This window comes from Hypomesus nipponensis, chromosome 2, assembly GCF_054491055.1.
Source record: "Hypomesus nipponensis isolate SF chromosome 2, ASM5449105v1, whole genome shotgun sequence".
In the NCBI taxonomy this organism is placed as follows: Eukaryota; Metazoa; Chordata; class Actinopteri; order Osmeriformes; family Osmeridae; genus Hypomesus; species Hypomesus nipponensis.
Genome location: NC_140362.1, coordinates 23,030,663 through 23,044,871, shown reverse-complemented (window position 1 = coordinate 23,044,871; position 14,209 = coordinate 23,030,663). Strand labels below are relative to the sequence as shown.

The window sequence follows — 14,209 nt, the reverse complement described above, 5'->3', positions numbered from 1 at the left end:
AACAAAATTCTTTAAAAAATATTTTTCATTGTCTTCTTTGGTTTGAATTTACTGTTGGATAATTTTTCTTTCTCTTTGGTTCACTGGAGTTTTTGTTCAGCACTTTGAAATCATAAACTAGTTCTGATTATTCTGACTGTGTCTGGTATTTTTCTTCTTCTTCTGCCGATGTGAGCCTGTGGGACTGGAGGTCTGTGTGGGGGTTTGCCTGTGTGGACGTATGTGCATGTGTGTGAGAGAAAGCGTGTGGGGGTGGGGGGGCTGCCACTTGACAGATAGAGGGCCTCCTCTCCTCCCTGGGGAGCCCAGGCTCTCTGACAGAGGAGGGGAGGATTAGGAGGGTGAGGAGAGAAGACGGAGGGATGAGGAGGCAGGAAAGGGCCACCTCATGTTAGCGTGAGGCCCAGATCAGCTTCCAGCCTCCTTAAACAGGATCGATCGCCATGGTGACATTTCACAGCACATGCCATCCATACCGTCACCGCCATCACTCACTCAATCTCTCTCTCTCAGTCACGTACGCACTCCCCACCGTATACAGCCCACAATCACTGTCACACTGCCATTAGTTACCTGTCTGTAAGTGTGTGTATGTGTGTGTGTGTGTGAGTGAGTGCATGTGTGTGTGTGTGCGTGTGTGTGTGTGTGAGTGTGTGTGTGTGTGTGTGAGAAAGCATAATATCCCTGTATCTCATCACCAAACAAGCTCTCTGACAGGAGACAAGGTGTAGAACTGATCAGATCCCAGGTGAAAGGACAAGCACAAGGATTGTATTGTCAGATTATTTGAATGTGTTTGTGTGCATGTGTGTAAGAGAGAGAGAGAGAGAGAGAGAGAGAGAGAGAGAGAGAGAGAGAGACAGAGAGAGAGAGAAAAAAAGAGAGAGTGTTAATCCTCTATTTCTGGTGACAGCATTGAGTGACGAGTAACATAACACCAACACACAGTAGAGAGCTCTATTTGAAGAGTGACACACACACTCACACACACTCACTCATATACACACACACACAGAAGGAGCTGTCAATCTTTCCCACTCGATCGATTAGTGCTGACAGATAGCAGATACTCCCAGAGTCTTAATTAGAGCTCTCATTTGAACACACACACACATAAAAACATACACACACATGAACACACACACACATAAACACACACACTACTTGGCGGGTGACTGCACAAGATTTATAACTATCTGTAGTGGAATAATACATTTTCGCTTTGGTACTATTTTCACAAGTATGTGGTAAAACCTCACAACTGTTAATACAAAAATCAAAGCTTATCTTCAAAAAGTCTGTTTTTTCAAACATGGAATCACATGTTCAATTGACAAAATACAATGCACAAAATACACAATCACTTTTACACCACACCTAATCAGTGTGTCATCAAAGAAATACCTTTCATATGAAGTAATTGCCTTTCACAATGCAATGCTCAAGATACTTTTGATATGCTTCTCATCTAATTTGCGTAAATGCATTTGACCAACACTTAATCCAACTGATCTTAATGGTTAATCACTGAACCATTTGGTAAACCTATATATTTTCATTTCAGCAACAGTATATAGATTTTGAGAACTACAGAAATAAAATGTGTTTTTTTACGAACATATAAATTAACCACTAATGATGAATACTCGTTATTGCTACTTGATTTCAGATTGGGGTAACCACAATTGGTCATTAGATATACGTCACAGTAAAGTGGGGGCGTAAACACTGGCAATTTATTTCAACATGGAGCCGGATAGACAGCAGGGAATAGGAAGAGCTTGTGGACAAGGGATCTGTCAGAGATGTGGGCATGTACACCAACAGAGAGGTCAGAGAGGTGGGCATGGGCACCAACAGAGAGGTCAGAGAGGTGGGCATGGGCACCAACAGAGAGGTCAGAGAGGTGGGCATGGGCACCAACAGAGAGGTCAGAGAGGTGGGCATGGGCACCAACAGAGAGGTCAGAGAGGTGGGCATGGGCACCAACAGAGAGGTCAGAGAGGTGGGCATGGGCACCAACAGAGAGGTCAGAGAGGTGGGCATGGGCACCAACAGAGAGGTCAGAGAGGTGGGCATGGGCACCAACAGAGAGGTCAGAGAGGTGGGCATGGGCACCAACAGAGAGGTCAGAGAGGTGGGCATGGGCACCAACAGAGAGGTCAGAGAGGTGGGCATGGGCACCAACAGAGAGGTCAGAGAGGTGGGCATGGGCACCAACAGAGAGGTCAGAGAGGTGGGCATGGGCACCAACAGAGAGGTCAGAGAGGTGGGCATGGGCACCAACAGAGAGGTCAGAGAGGTGGGCATGGGCACCAACAGAGAGGTCAGAGAGGTGGACATGGGCACCAACAGAGAGGTCAGAGAGGTGGGCATGTACACCAACAGAGAGGTCAGAGAGGTGGGCATGGGCACCAACAGAGAGGTCAGAGAGGTGGGCATGGGCACCAACAGAGAGGTCAGAGAGGTGGGCATGGGCACCAACAGAGAGGTCAGAGAGGTGGGCATGGGCACCAACAGAGAGGTCAGAGAGGTGGGCATGGGCACCAACAGAGAGGTCAGAGAGGTGGGCATGGGCACCAACAGAGAGGTCAGAGAGGTGGGCATGGGCTCCAACAGAGAGGTCAGAGAGGTGGGCATGGGCACCAACAGAGAGGTCAGAGAGGTGGACATGGGCACCAACAGAGAGGTCAGAGAAGTGGGCATGGGCACCAACAGAGAGGTCAGAGAGGTGGGCATGGGCTCCAACAGAGAGGTCAGAGAAGTGGGCATGGGCACCAACAGAGAGGTCAGAGAGGTGGGCATGGGGCCTCTAAATGTTATGTTTTGTTCTCATTTAGTTACATAATAGAAAGTAAACTTATGTTACAATTATATCTGAAAAATAGTATAAATGTAAGTTGGCCAAATGATTGTAGACAATGTCTTCATTGATCCTTCACATGATTACACATAGGATGGGTATTTTGGAAGTTTTAGATAATGTAAATGTGAGTAATGTAAGTGTATTGCCTAATGTGAAACTGTAATCTGTCTTTTACATATAGTACTGTAGCATATTAATTTCAGCACTTCTAAGGCCGATTTGAAACATGTGTCTTGTATTGTTTGCTTTTGGATGAACTGATAGAAGTACTAAACTGAAAGAAGATCATACCGTTGTGTTTCGGTGTTTAAAACAAATGTTCCCATTACATATTACAATAATCTTGTGTTTGAAACAATGATTATGTGGACTGAAAGCATTCCATCAGGTTTTGAAACAATGACTAGCTGCGTTACAAGTGTGATCCGTTTGGATCTTTGTACTAAGAGTAGGCCTACTTGTGAAAATAGCACCAAAGCGAATAAAAAAAACTGAAATTAAACTGTAAGCATTTCAACCATTTCTCACACTGAGAGGTAAGGGATAACTTGTCCCACCACACAAAAATGGACGAAGCGCAGAAGTTGATAGTTGTCGGGAGACGGAGAGAAAGAGAGAGATTCAAACTGTCCTCTCATGGTCGATGTAATTTTGCTTGATAGTATAGGATCGATGTTGTGTTTTCATGCAGTCAATATAGGGATATTACTTGGCCGATGCACGTTCAATGGTTGCTTTTAGAAAGAAAAGGAAATAAAATCCAATAACGTTTCCCTCGCTGTTAACAGTTGTGCATGTGCCAATACTAATAAAGGTTATTTCATTTTGTATTCTCAAATTGTTCACCAAATTGAACTGAGCGGGTCGTCCGAACAGGAAACGGCCAAAAAGTTTCAACTCTGGTTTTAGGTCGGAAATAATTCTTCAGCGCACAAGAAGTTGTTTACTAACAGTAAGTTAAGACGATACTGTAGCTAGACACATTTTAAGAAGACAACCCACCGTCTTATCGATTTGTATTCCATCGACAACTTTTACCGTATGTTTAAATAGCTTGATAGCTGTCTGTGTTATCTGCATCCTATATTGTCTGAAACGCTCGGTAGATGGTTGGCTGCTTGGTATAGGTCCAGTACTAGCTAGCTACAGTACAGTAGCTAGTTATCCAGCTGGTACAGCAAGCTCAACAGATTAGCTAGCTAGTGAGTTACTCCCGTTGGCAAACAAACTAGGCCTATGTAACCAATGTTAGCTTGTGCTAACTAAACTCGGACAACCCGTGACTACCTTTGCTAATAAACTGTTTACTATGTGGTTGTCTTGAAACGAAACACTTGTTCAACATTGACTAGCTAAACACTTTTGTTTTGAAACATGATAGCTTGTTAGTTGGCTAAATTCATTGTACGTTATTTGAAACTATGGCTAAATTAGCTAGAAAACGTTTAGTTGTATAGGAGTACGTGTGTCTAAGGGATGTGTGATTTATTTTTGTGATCTGCAGCTACCAAGAGACAGCGTGCCTGCGTGACGTGCTGTGAGGGAGCTGCTGGGGACACTGTCAGGGTGAGGCAGGTGTGACAGCAGCCAGTCAGGGTGAAGCTGGTGTGACAGCAGCCAGTCAGGGTGAAGCTGGTGTGACAGCAGCCAGTCAGGGTGAAGCTGGTGTGACAGCAGCCAGTCAGGGTGAAGCTGGTGTGACAGCAGCCAGTCATGGCAGAGTTGACTCTGAGGCGCCTGGAGGCTCCCATCCACAAGTTCACTACAGTAGTCCTCCCCACCGACCTGGAGAGGCTGGAGAAACACCACAGCAACATCCAGAAGGTAGGAGCTACTCACATGTGTCACATATGGAGCTGTGACGTTCAGTGACACTCACATGGAGCTGGCCACTGTTTCTTGTCAGTTTCAGCGATGCCAACAGTGGGATCGTCTGCATCAGGAGCACATCAATGCCAGCCGCACTGTACAGGTAAACACACACACACACGCAGATACATTTACATTTATTCATTTAGCAGACGCTTTTATCCAAAGCGACTTCCAAGAGAGAGCTGTACAAAGTGCATAGGTCACTGATAATAACAACAAGATAGCCCCAGAACATTGCGGGTAGCCAAAACAAGAAGCACACATTGTGAACAACCAAAAAATAAGTGCCAAAGGGAAGAACCATAAGAGCATTAAACAAGTTACAATTGAAACAACATGAATCTCTAAGTGCAAGTGTACCTATAGAAAAAGCAGCAGCAGTAAAAATAAAAACAAGAGCAACTAAACTAGAATATTTTGCAGTGAATACAGTTTAAATGAGTTACCACTAACCAACAAGAGCAATAAGTCTCTAAGCAAGAGTCATTGTGATCCTTGAGGAAACTAACATTGGGTCCAGCAAACCATTCCTAAGTACCGTTGTACTCCCGGAACAAGTGTGTCTTGAGCCTTCGTGTGAGAGATACACACACACACAGTCCTCATCAAGCGTGTACAGCGCCTTGTTTGTGTGTCTCTGCGTATGTTGAAGGGGTGTGTGTTAGTGTGTGTTGGTGTGGTGTGTGTGTGTTGAGGTGCTGTGTTGGTGTGTGTTGGTGTGACATGGAATGTGTTCACTGGAAAGTCACCATGTCTCTGAAGGTGAAAACGCCACCACCACACACACACCACCACACACACATACACACACACACTGGCACTCTTATCCTTTCACCACCACCCTGTACTACCCCATGGGAGGGGCAGAGTGCTTTCCCATGTCTGAGACAGTGTGTGTGTGTGTCTGAGAGAGAGTGTGTGTGTGTGAGAGAGAGTGTGTGTGTGTGTGAGTAAGGACAAAAGAAGGACAAGTGAGTAAGGACAAAAGAAGGACAAGTGAGTAAGGACAAAAGAAGGCAGAAGGACATGCTGGCTGAGAGTGTGTGACCCTCTGTAAGGATGCAGAGGAGGGGTGATAATGCAGAGGAGGGGTGATGATGCAGAGGAGGGGTGATGATGCAGAGGAGGGGTGATGATGCAGAGGAGGGGTGATAATGCAGAGGAGGGGTGATAATGCAGAGGAGGGGTGATGATGCAGAGGAGGGGTGATGATGCAGAGGAGGGGTGATGATGCAGAGGAGGGGTGATAATGCAGAAGAGGGGTGATAATGCAGAAGAGGGGTGATGATGCAGAGGAGGGGTGATGACGCAGAGGAGGGGTGATGATGCAGAGGAGGGGTGATGATGCAGAGGAGGGGTGATAATGCAGAGGAGGGGTGATGATGCAGAGGAGGGGTGATGATGCAGAGGAGGGGTGATGATGCAGAGGAGGGGTGATAATGCAGAGGAGGGGTGATGATGCAGAGGAGGGGTGATGATGCAGAGGAGGGGTGATGATGCAGAGGAGGGGTGATGATGCAGAGGAGGGGTGATAATGCAGAGGAGGGGTGATAATGCAGAGGAGGGGTGATAATGCAGAAGAGGGGTGATGATGCAGAGGAGGGGTGATGATGCAGAGGAGGGGTGATGATGCAGAGGAGGGGTGATGATGCAGAGGAGGGGTGATGATGCAGAGGAGGGGTGATGATGCAGAGGAGGGGTGATGATGCAGAGGAGGGGTGATGATGCAGAGGAGGGGTGATGATGCAGAGGAGGGGTGATGATGCAGAGGAGGGGTGATAATGCAGAAGAGGGGTCATAATGCAGAAGAGGGGTCATAATGCAGAAGGACATGCTGGCTGAGAGAGGGACTAAGGAGAAACTTCACAGTACCCTGCTTCTTTACCTGCATATGTTTGTCAGATTTGATATTTTCTTCCCTGTGTGTATGTGTGTGTGTCTGTTTGTGTTTGTGTATCTCAGAGTTGAGAGGTTTGACAGGGTTTGTCTCCCTGGCTGTGAGCTGCAGCCAGCAGGACCTGCAGCCAGCAGGACCTGCAGGGGGTTTAGTTGGGGGTCCAGTAGAGAGAGAGGCCCCCTGCCACCCTGGCAGTGTCAGCAAGCTGGAAACAGATGCCAATGTCTCTCCCCCACTGTCAGAGTGACAGCTCAGCCTAACCACAGGCCTGCACCCCGTCACACAGTGAGAGGAGGAGGGGGGTTGTTTTGTGTCTGTTTTAGGTAGTCTATGCAAACAGGTAATTAGCGTGTTGACAGTTGTGCATCTCTCTGAGGGCGAACTGGCTCAGTGCTAATCCAGTCGTGTGTGTCCCTGTGTGTGTGTGTCCCTGTGTGTGTGTGTCCCTGTGTGTGTGTGTCCCTGTGTGTGTGTGTCCCTGTGTGTGTGTGTCCCTGTGTGTGTGTGTCCCTGTGTGTGAGTACGTGTGTGTGTGTGTCCCTGTGTGTGTGTGTCCCTGTGTGTGTTTATGTTTATTCATCATGTCTAATTAGTGAGGGAGCGGGGTTATGTATTGGCTGTCTGTTAACCCCCTGACCTCAGGTGTACTCTGCCCTGAAGCCTGATGGGATAGAGGTAATCCTCCCAGTCATGCTCACATATTCAGGGTTAAAAAGCCTTGTTATTATACTTTGTAACCCTAACCCTCCTTCCTGCTCTGAACCTTCCTCCTCTTCGTTTTGCCTCGATTTACTCAATCTATATTCTCTCTCTATTTCTCTCTATACTCTCTCTCTGTCTCTCTATTTCTCTCTATTTCTCTCTGTCTCTATACTCTCTCTATACTCTCTCTGTCTCTATACTCTCTCTATACTCTCTCTGTCTCTATACTCTCTCTATACTCTCTCTGTCTCTATACTCTCTCTATTTCTCTCTGTCTCTCTATACTCTCTCTGTCTCTATATTCTCTCTATACTCTCTCTATACTCTCTCTGTCTCTATATTCTCTCTATACTCTCTCTATACTCTCTCTGTCTCTATATTCTCTCTATACTTTCTCTATACTCTCTCTGTCTCTATACTCTCTCTGTCTCTCTATACTCTCTCTGTCTCTATATTCTCTCTATACTCTCTCTATACTCTCTCTGTCTCTATACTCTCTCTGTCTCTCTATACTCTCTCTGTCTCTATACTCTCTCTGTCTCTCTATACTCTCTCTGTCTCTATATTCTCTCTATACTCTCTCTATACTCTCTCTGTCTCTATACTCTCTCTGTCTCTATACTCTCTCTGTCTCTATACTCTCTCTGTCTCTCTATACTCTCTCTGTCTCTATACTCTCTCTGTCTCTCTATACTCTCTCTGTCTCTATACTCTCTCTGTCTCTCTATACTCTCTCTGTCTCTATACTCTCTCTGTCTCTCTATACTCTCTCTGTCTCTCTATACTCTCTCTGTCTCTATACTCTCTCTGTCTCTCTATACTCTCTCTGTCTCTATATTCTCTCTATACTCTCTCTATACTCTCTCTGTCTCTATACTCTCTCTGTCTCTATACTCTCTCTGTCTCTATACTCTCTCTGTCTCTATACTCTCTCTGTCTCTCTATACTCTCTCTGTCTCTATACTCTCTCTGTCTCTCTATACTCTCTCTGTCTCTATACTCTCTCTGTCTCTCTATACTCTCTCTGTCTCTATACTCTCTCTGTCTCTCTATACTCTCTCTGTCTCTATACTCTCTCTGTCTCTCTATACTCTCTCTGTCTCTATACTCTCTCTGTCTCTATACTCTCTCTCGGTGTCTCTCCCTACCCCCTCCTCTGCAGCAGCTCCGGGCCAACATCAGAGAGATGGAGAAGCTGTGTGGGCGTGTCCGTCCTGAAGATGCCCCCACCCTGGAGAGACTGGTCCAGCCAATCAGAGACCGGGCATCAGCTTCAGCATGCGATTTTTTGCTTTTGCATTCAATCCCCACCCCTCCACCTGTCCCCCTCCACCCCGCCCACACCTCCACCTGTCCACCAGGCCGTTCTCATGATGATGATGATCTGTGCCATCCTCCACCTGCCACTCAAACCCAGCTCCGCCTTCCAGAGATCCCTGCTGACCAGAGTGCTGCTGAGTCCTGGGACACTCTAGAGGGGGTGCGTGTGCGTGCATTTGTGTCTGTCAAATATTCACATTAATGATTAATAGTTGGACAACAAATGTTTTGTATAGTGTTAAAGAGACCTCAGGAGAGAAGTGTTATGTTCCTGTTAGTGTTATGGGTGAAACAGGGAACTGTGTTTCTGTTCAAGAGTTTACCAGAGAGAGCCCTCACCAAGCCAGGAGGCAGCAGTGTACCATGTTAGAACATAAACAGTCAGCACAGCTGTGTACCATGTTAGAGTGTAAACAGTCAGTTCTACATGAATACAGTGAAACCTGATAAGATTCATTTAAAATGTTTGTGTCTGTCAGGACCTGCAGCAGCTCTGTGGTCTGGTGACAGAGTTCTCTCTACTGGTGCATGTAAGTTTACCCATTCTGCTCTACCTGTGTGTGTGTGTGTGTGTGTGTGTGTGGGGGGGGCTGTGTGTGTGTGTGTGGGGGGGGCTGTGTGTTGCCTGATGAGGCTGCTCCAGGGTGGGGGGGCTGCTCTGCTCTACTGCAGGAAGGTGGAGGAGGAGGAGGAGGAGGAGGGAGACGGAGCGCGCAGGGGAAACGAGGAACAGGGCGTACGGTGAAGCAGGAGGAGAACAGACGGTTCAGATTATCACTCTCTTCCGGGACGAAGATGGAGGAGACAGAAATAGAGAAATAGGAGAGAGAAGAAGGTGCGGTAATAAAGGAGAGAGAGAGAAAGCGTGCACAAGGTGATGTAGGGTTGGGAGAAAGCAGAGAGATGTTTTTAGGGCTTGCAGTCTCTCTGGGGTGACTGGTGTCCTTGAGGGACCAATACTCAAGCTCTCAGACACTGTGTAAACACTCATCTCTGTGTGGAAAGGTCCCTGGTGATTCTCGAGAGCAGCTGAACTGCAGACCGTGTTGGACAGGGGGAAGGAGAGGTGCCCAGCTCAACCCACCAGTATTGTCTGATTGTAGACTCTAGACCTCCCTAAACCCTCTCCTCCTGGTGTCTAACCTGCAGGAACGGAGGATGAGGAGGGAGGGGAGAAGGAACAGGAGGAAAGAAAAGGCAGAAGAGTTAGGAATGGAAAGGAGAGGAAGTGAAAGGAGGTGTAGATGGGGGAGGAGCAGGAGGAGGGAGGATCTGTTGTCTGGTTAAGCTGACTGTCCACTGCACAGAGAGATGTAGACACACAGAAAGACACAGCTGCCACTCTGAATATTTCATGAGCTGCTCACAATATTGCCCCCCTCCCTCTCCTCACTAATCCCCCTTGAACCCACCTCAAGCCTCTCCATCCCCCTCACCACCCGCAGGGTCACACACACACACCCTCCCTAATCTGATGGTCTGTGTTGAGCCAGGAGCAGGATCTAGACTGGCAGATGTATCTGGGCGCTGGTGTGTGTGTGTCTCTAGTGTATATAACCCCTGTCTGGCAGTCCCAGCAGGAGAAGATTGACAGCATAGAAGACAACGTCAACACAGCAGTTGCCAGTGTGGAGGAGGGAACCAGGAGCCTGGGGAAGGTGTGTCTGCCTATCTACCTGTCTGTCTGTCTACCTACCTGTCTGTCTACCTACCTGTCTGTCTACCTGTCTGTCTACCTGCCTGTCTGTCTACCTGCCTCTACCTACCTGTCTGTCTACCTGCCTCTACCTACCTGTCTACCTGCCTGGCTGTCTACCTGCCTGGCTGTCTACCTGCCTCTGTACCTACCTGTCTGTCTACCTGCCTGTCTGTCTACCTGTCTGTCTGTCTGTCTACCTGCCTGTCTGTCTACCTGCCTGTCTACTTGTGTTTCTGTCAGTGTGTGTGTGTGTGTGTGTGTGTGTGTGTGTGTGTGTGTGTGTGTGCGTGCATGTGCTTGTTGTTTGGGAGATCGATGGCACTTTGCCTCCCAGCCATTCCACAGCATTTGTCCCTATTGATCCGCTGGAAAACGGAGGAAAGCTGCAATTAAGGAAATAGAGAGAGAGTGGAGGAGGAGGTTAGGAGGGAGAGTGACAGAGAGGGTAGCGATGAGAGGGCTGGAGAGGAGGGCTGATGTAGTTTGTGTAGCAGGAGGGAGGTGTGAAGAGGAGAAGGCTGAAGGACTGTTTAATAGCCCTTCAGGAGCAGCGTTCCGAATCCTGCTGTCAGCTCAATACAGCCTCTCTTTCCTCCTCACCCTCTCTGTATCTCTCTCTCCTACCCATCCTCGATCTCTCCTCCTCACCCTCTATCTCTCCTCTCTCTTTACCCTCTCCTCCCCTTCTCGCTCCTCCTCACACTCTCTCTTTCTCTTCTCCTCACACTCTCTCCACCATTTCTCTTTCTTTCTATCTCTCCCCCATGCTCTCTTTCTCAAACACACAAAGACTTGAACATAGAGAGACAGCTCAATGATGTATGTTATGAGCCAAACAGATGTTTTCTGTGGCTTGTAGATTCACTCACTATTTCTTGTTCGTGTGGAAAATTCTACAGGAAGTCATCTGGGCATACGTGTCCTGTACCTCTGTACCTCTGTTAGGGTCAGTCCCTGTCCCTGGGAAGGACACCTGCTGTAGGACATATACACACATAAACATGTCTATCACTGTCTCTCTATCACTGTCTCTCTTTCTGTCTTTATCACTTTCTTTCTGTCTCTCCATCCCTCTCTCCATTCCTCTCTCTGTCTACCTTTGTTTCTCCCTCGATCTATCTCCATCCCTCTCTCTATCACTGTTTCTCTCTCCCTCTCCCTCCCTCAGTGGTGTGGTAGCAGTATTGTGTCAGCTCGGGTATGTTATATGTCGTCAGGTCAGGCAATTTTACTCACACACACACTCACAGACACATACTCACATACACACACTCTCTCTCTCACACACACACTCTCTCACACACTCTCTCTCACACTCACACACACACACCACCAGAACTACAGAGCTCACTACTCTGAGCTTATGAAAGGTGATTTACCTGAGCTGCTGTGGGGTAGAAGGGGAATATGAGCTGAATTTAATCAACATTTCAGTGTTAATCAACTCTGTGTGTATGAGTGTGAGTGTGGATGGTCAGAGGAATCAGTCATTCATTACCAGAGCATCTTCCTCTCTGAAGATAGCTGCAGTAATAACGCACAGTACATCTCTAGGACTTTTTTTTTAATAAATGAGGATAATTAAACTGCAAAGCTTTGATGCAGGTATGGGAGCCAGGTATGTGAGTCCTCACATCTGTGTTTATATGTATGTGTGTGTGTGTGATCATGAAAGCACAGAGACATCTGAACACTCTTATCGTATAGTGTTTTTTTAGACCTCAAAGGTTTCAACACCAAAGAGGTGCGTGTGTGTGTGCGAACTATGCATGTCTGTGTTCACTGTCAACTATTCAATTTCAATAAATGTTTCAGTTTGCCCTCTGTTTTCTACAGTCATGTTAAAGCCCCTGTCCTGCTCTGAGTGTGTGTTCTGCTCTGAGTGTGTGTTCTGCTCTGGGTGTGTGTTCTGCTCTGGGTGTGTGTTCTTCTCTGAGTGTGTGTTCTGCTCTGGATGTGTGTCCTGCTCTGAGTGTGTGTTCTGCTCTGGGTGTGTGTTCTTCTCTGAGTGTATTTTCTGCTCTGAGTGTGTGTTCTGCTCTGACTGTGTGTTTTGCTCTGGGTGTGTGTTCTTCTCTGAGTGTGTGTTCTGCTCTGAGTTTGTGTTCTGCTCTGAGTGTGTGTTCTGCTCTGGGTGTGTGTTCTGCTCTGAGTGTGTGTTCTGCTCTGAGTGTGTGTTCTGCTCTGGGTGTGTGCAGGCGATGGGGTACAGCCTGGCTGTGTTGCCGGTGGCAGGCGCCGTGCTGGGGGGCGTGCTGGCAGGTCCGCTGGGCCTGCTGGCCGGCTTCAAGGCAGTGGGGGTGGCGGCTGCCCTGGGGGGCGGGGCGCTGGGCTTCGCTGGGGGAAACCTGGTCCAAAAGAGCCGGAACACCCGTCTGGAGAGCCAGATGAAGCGGCTGACAGCACCGCCCGACATGCCCTCAGATGCTCCGGCGCCACGGTGACCCCAGACCCCGCCCTCCATCTGTCCAATCACAGGTTGAGCTGAGGAGCGACCTCTCTCCTTGCTCCTTCAGACTGGCCAACCAGCTAACAGACTGATACTCCTCTTCTTTAATATGGCCTTTCTAACATTTTATCAAGTTGCTCAATAAAGTTTGTTAAATGGACTGCATTTATATAATGCTTTTCTACCTTAGTGGCACTCAAAGTGCTTTACATTTTTTGCCTCTCATTCACCCATTCACACTCCCACTCAAACACATGCAAGGCACTAGCGGACCCTCTCTACCCTGAACCAAAGAGGACCCTCTCTACCCTGAACCAGAGAGGACCCTCTCTACCCTGAACCAGAGAGGACCCTCTCTACCCTGAACCAGAGAGGACCCTCTCTACCCTGAACCAGAGAGGACCCTCTCTACCCTGAACCAGAGAGGACCCTCTCTACCCTGAACCAGAGAGGACCCTCTCTACCCTGAACCAGAGAGGACCCTCTCTACCCTGAACCAGAGAGGACCCTCTCTACCCTGAACCAGAGAGGACCCTCTCTACCCTGAACCAGAGAGGACCCTCTCTACCCTGAACCAGAGAGGACCCTCTCTACCCTGAACCAGAGAGGACCCTCTCTACCCTGAACCAGAGAGGACCCTCTCTACCCTGAACCAGAGAGGACCCTCTCTACCCTGAACCAGAGAGGACCCTCTCTACCCTGAACCAGAGAGGACCCTCTCTACCCTGAACCAGAGAGGACCCTCTCTACCCTGAACCAGAGAGGACCCTCTCTACCCTGAACCAGAGAGGACCCTCTCTACCCTGAACCAGAGAGGACCCTCTCTACCCTGAACCAGAGAGGACCCTCTCTACCCTGAACCAGAGAGGACCCTCTCTACCCTGAACCTGGTCTTGCCCCATAGAGACTGGAGAAGAGAGAGACCAGGCTCTTGTCTCTACCCCTGAAACACTACAAGATAGGCTTTTCCAGAGACCTGATTTCCAACCCCAGACCCAGAGAGCCACACAGGTCTTTAACTCTCTCGGCTTCATGACTAAATCCGGTTTATTTTAGGTGGAAAATGGTTGTGAATAGTGTGTAGTAACTGTCACTTTAGACATCATTTGGTTCTATATATTTTTAGGATGTTATTTTGACTGTAGGTGGGTGCATACAATAGAAGTAGGATACACTACAGTGAGATACAGATGTCTGCCTTTAATTTACACTTATGGGTTTTTCTGCTTTGAAACAGATCTAAAAGAAATACATCAACCTCCTCTTTCCTCCACCCATAGACCTGTCCTCCTCTTTTCCTGCTTGATGTTAGGGTTAACTAACCCTCCCAGTAGACACCTGTGTGTTCTCATGTAGGAGTGTTCTCATGTGGGGATGTTCTCATGTGGGGATGTTCAATGACAA

At 47.9% G+C, this 14,209-nt stretch overlaps 1 protein-coding gene across 6 annotated transcripts; it reads left to right on the top strand.

Annotated features, from left to right (window-relative positions):
- Nucleotides 1-3,711: 3,711 nt before the first annotated feature.
- stx17 (syntaxin 17) lies at nt 3,712-12,965 on the top strand. Of its 6 annotated transcripts, none has more exons than XM_084669117.1 (8): nt 3,712-3,818; nt 4,371-4,690; nt 4,773-4,838; nt 6,701-6,920; nt 8,500-8,817; nt 9,137-9,187; nt 10,229-10,315; nt 12,555-12,965. In XM_084669117.1, the coding sequence occupies exons 3-8, from the start codon at nt 4,819-4,821 to the stop codon at nt 12,798-12,800; spliced, it is 942 nt and encodes a 313-aa protein (XP_084525243.1). In that variant the 5' UTR covers nt 3,712-3,818; nt 4,371-4,690; nt 4,773-4,818; the 3' UTR covers nt 12,801-12,965. The 6 variants fall into 6 exon arrangements, with proteins under 6 accessions (XP_084525243.1, XP_084525245.1, XP_084525247.1 ...); XM_084669116.1 differs by having other exon boundaries at nt 3,783-3,905; XM_084669119.1 differs by lacking the exon at nt 6,701-6,920.
- Nucleotides 12,966-14,209: the final 1,244 nt, after the last annotated feature.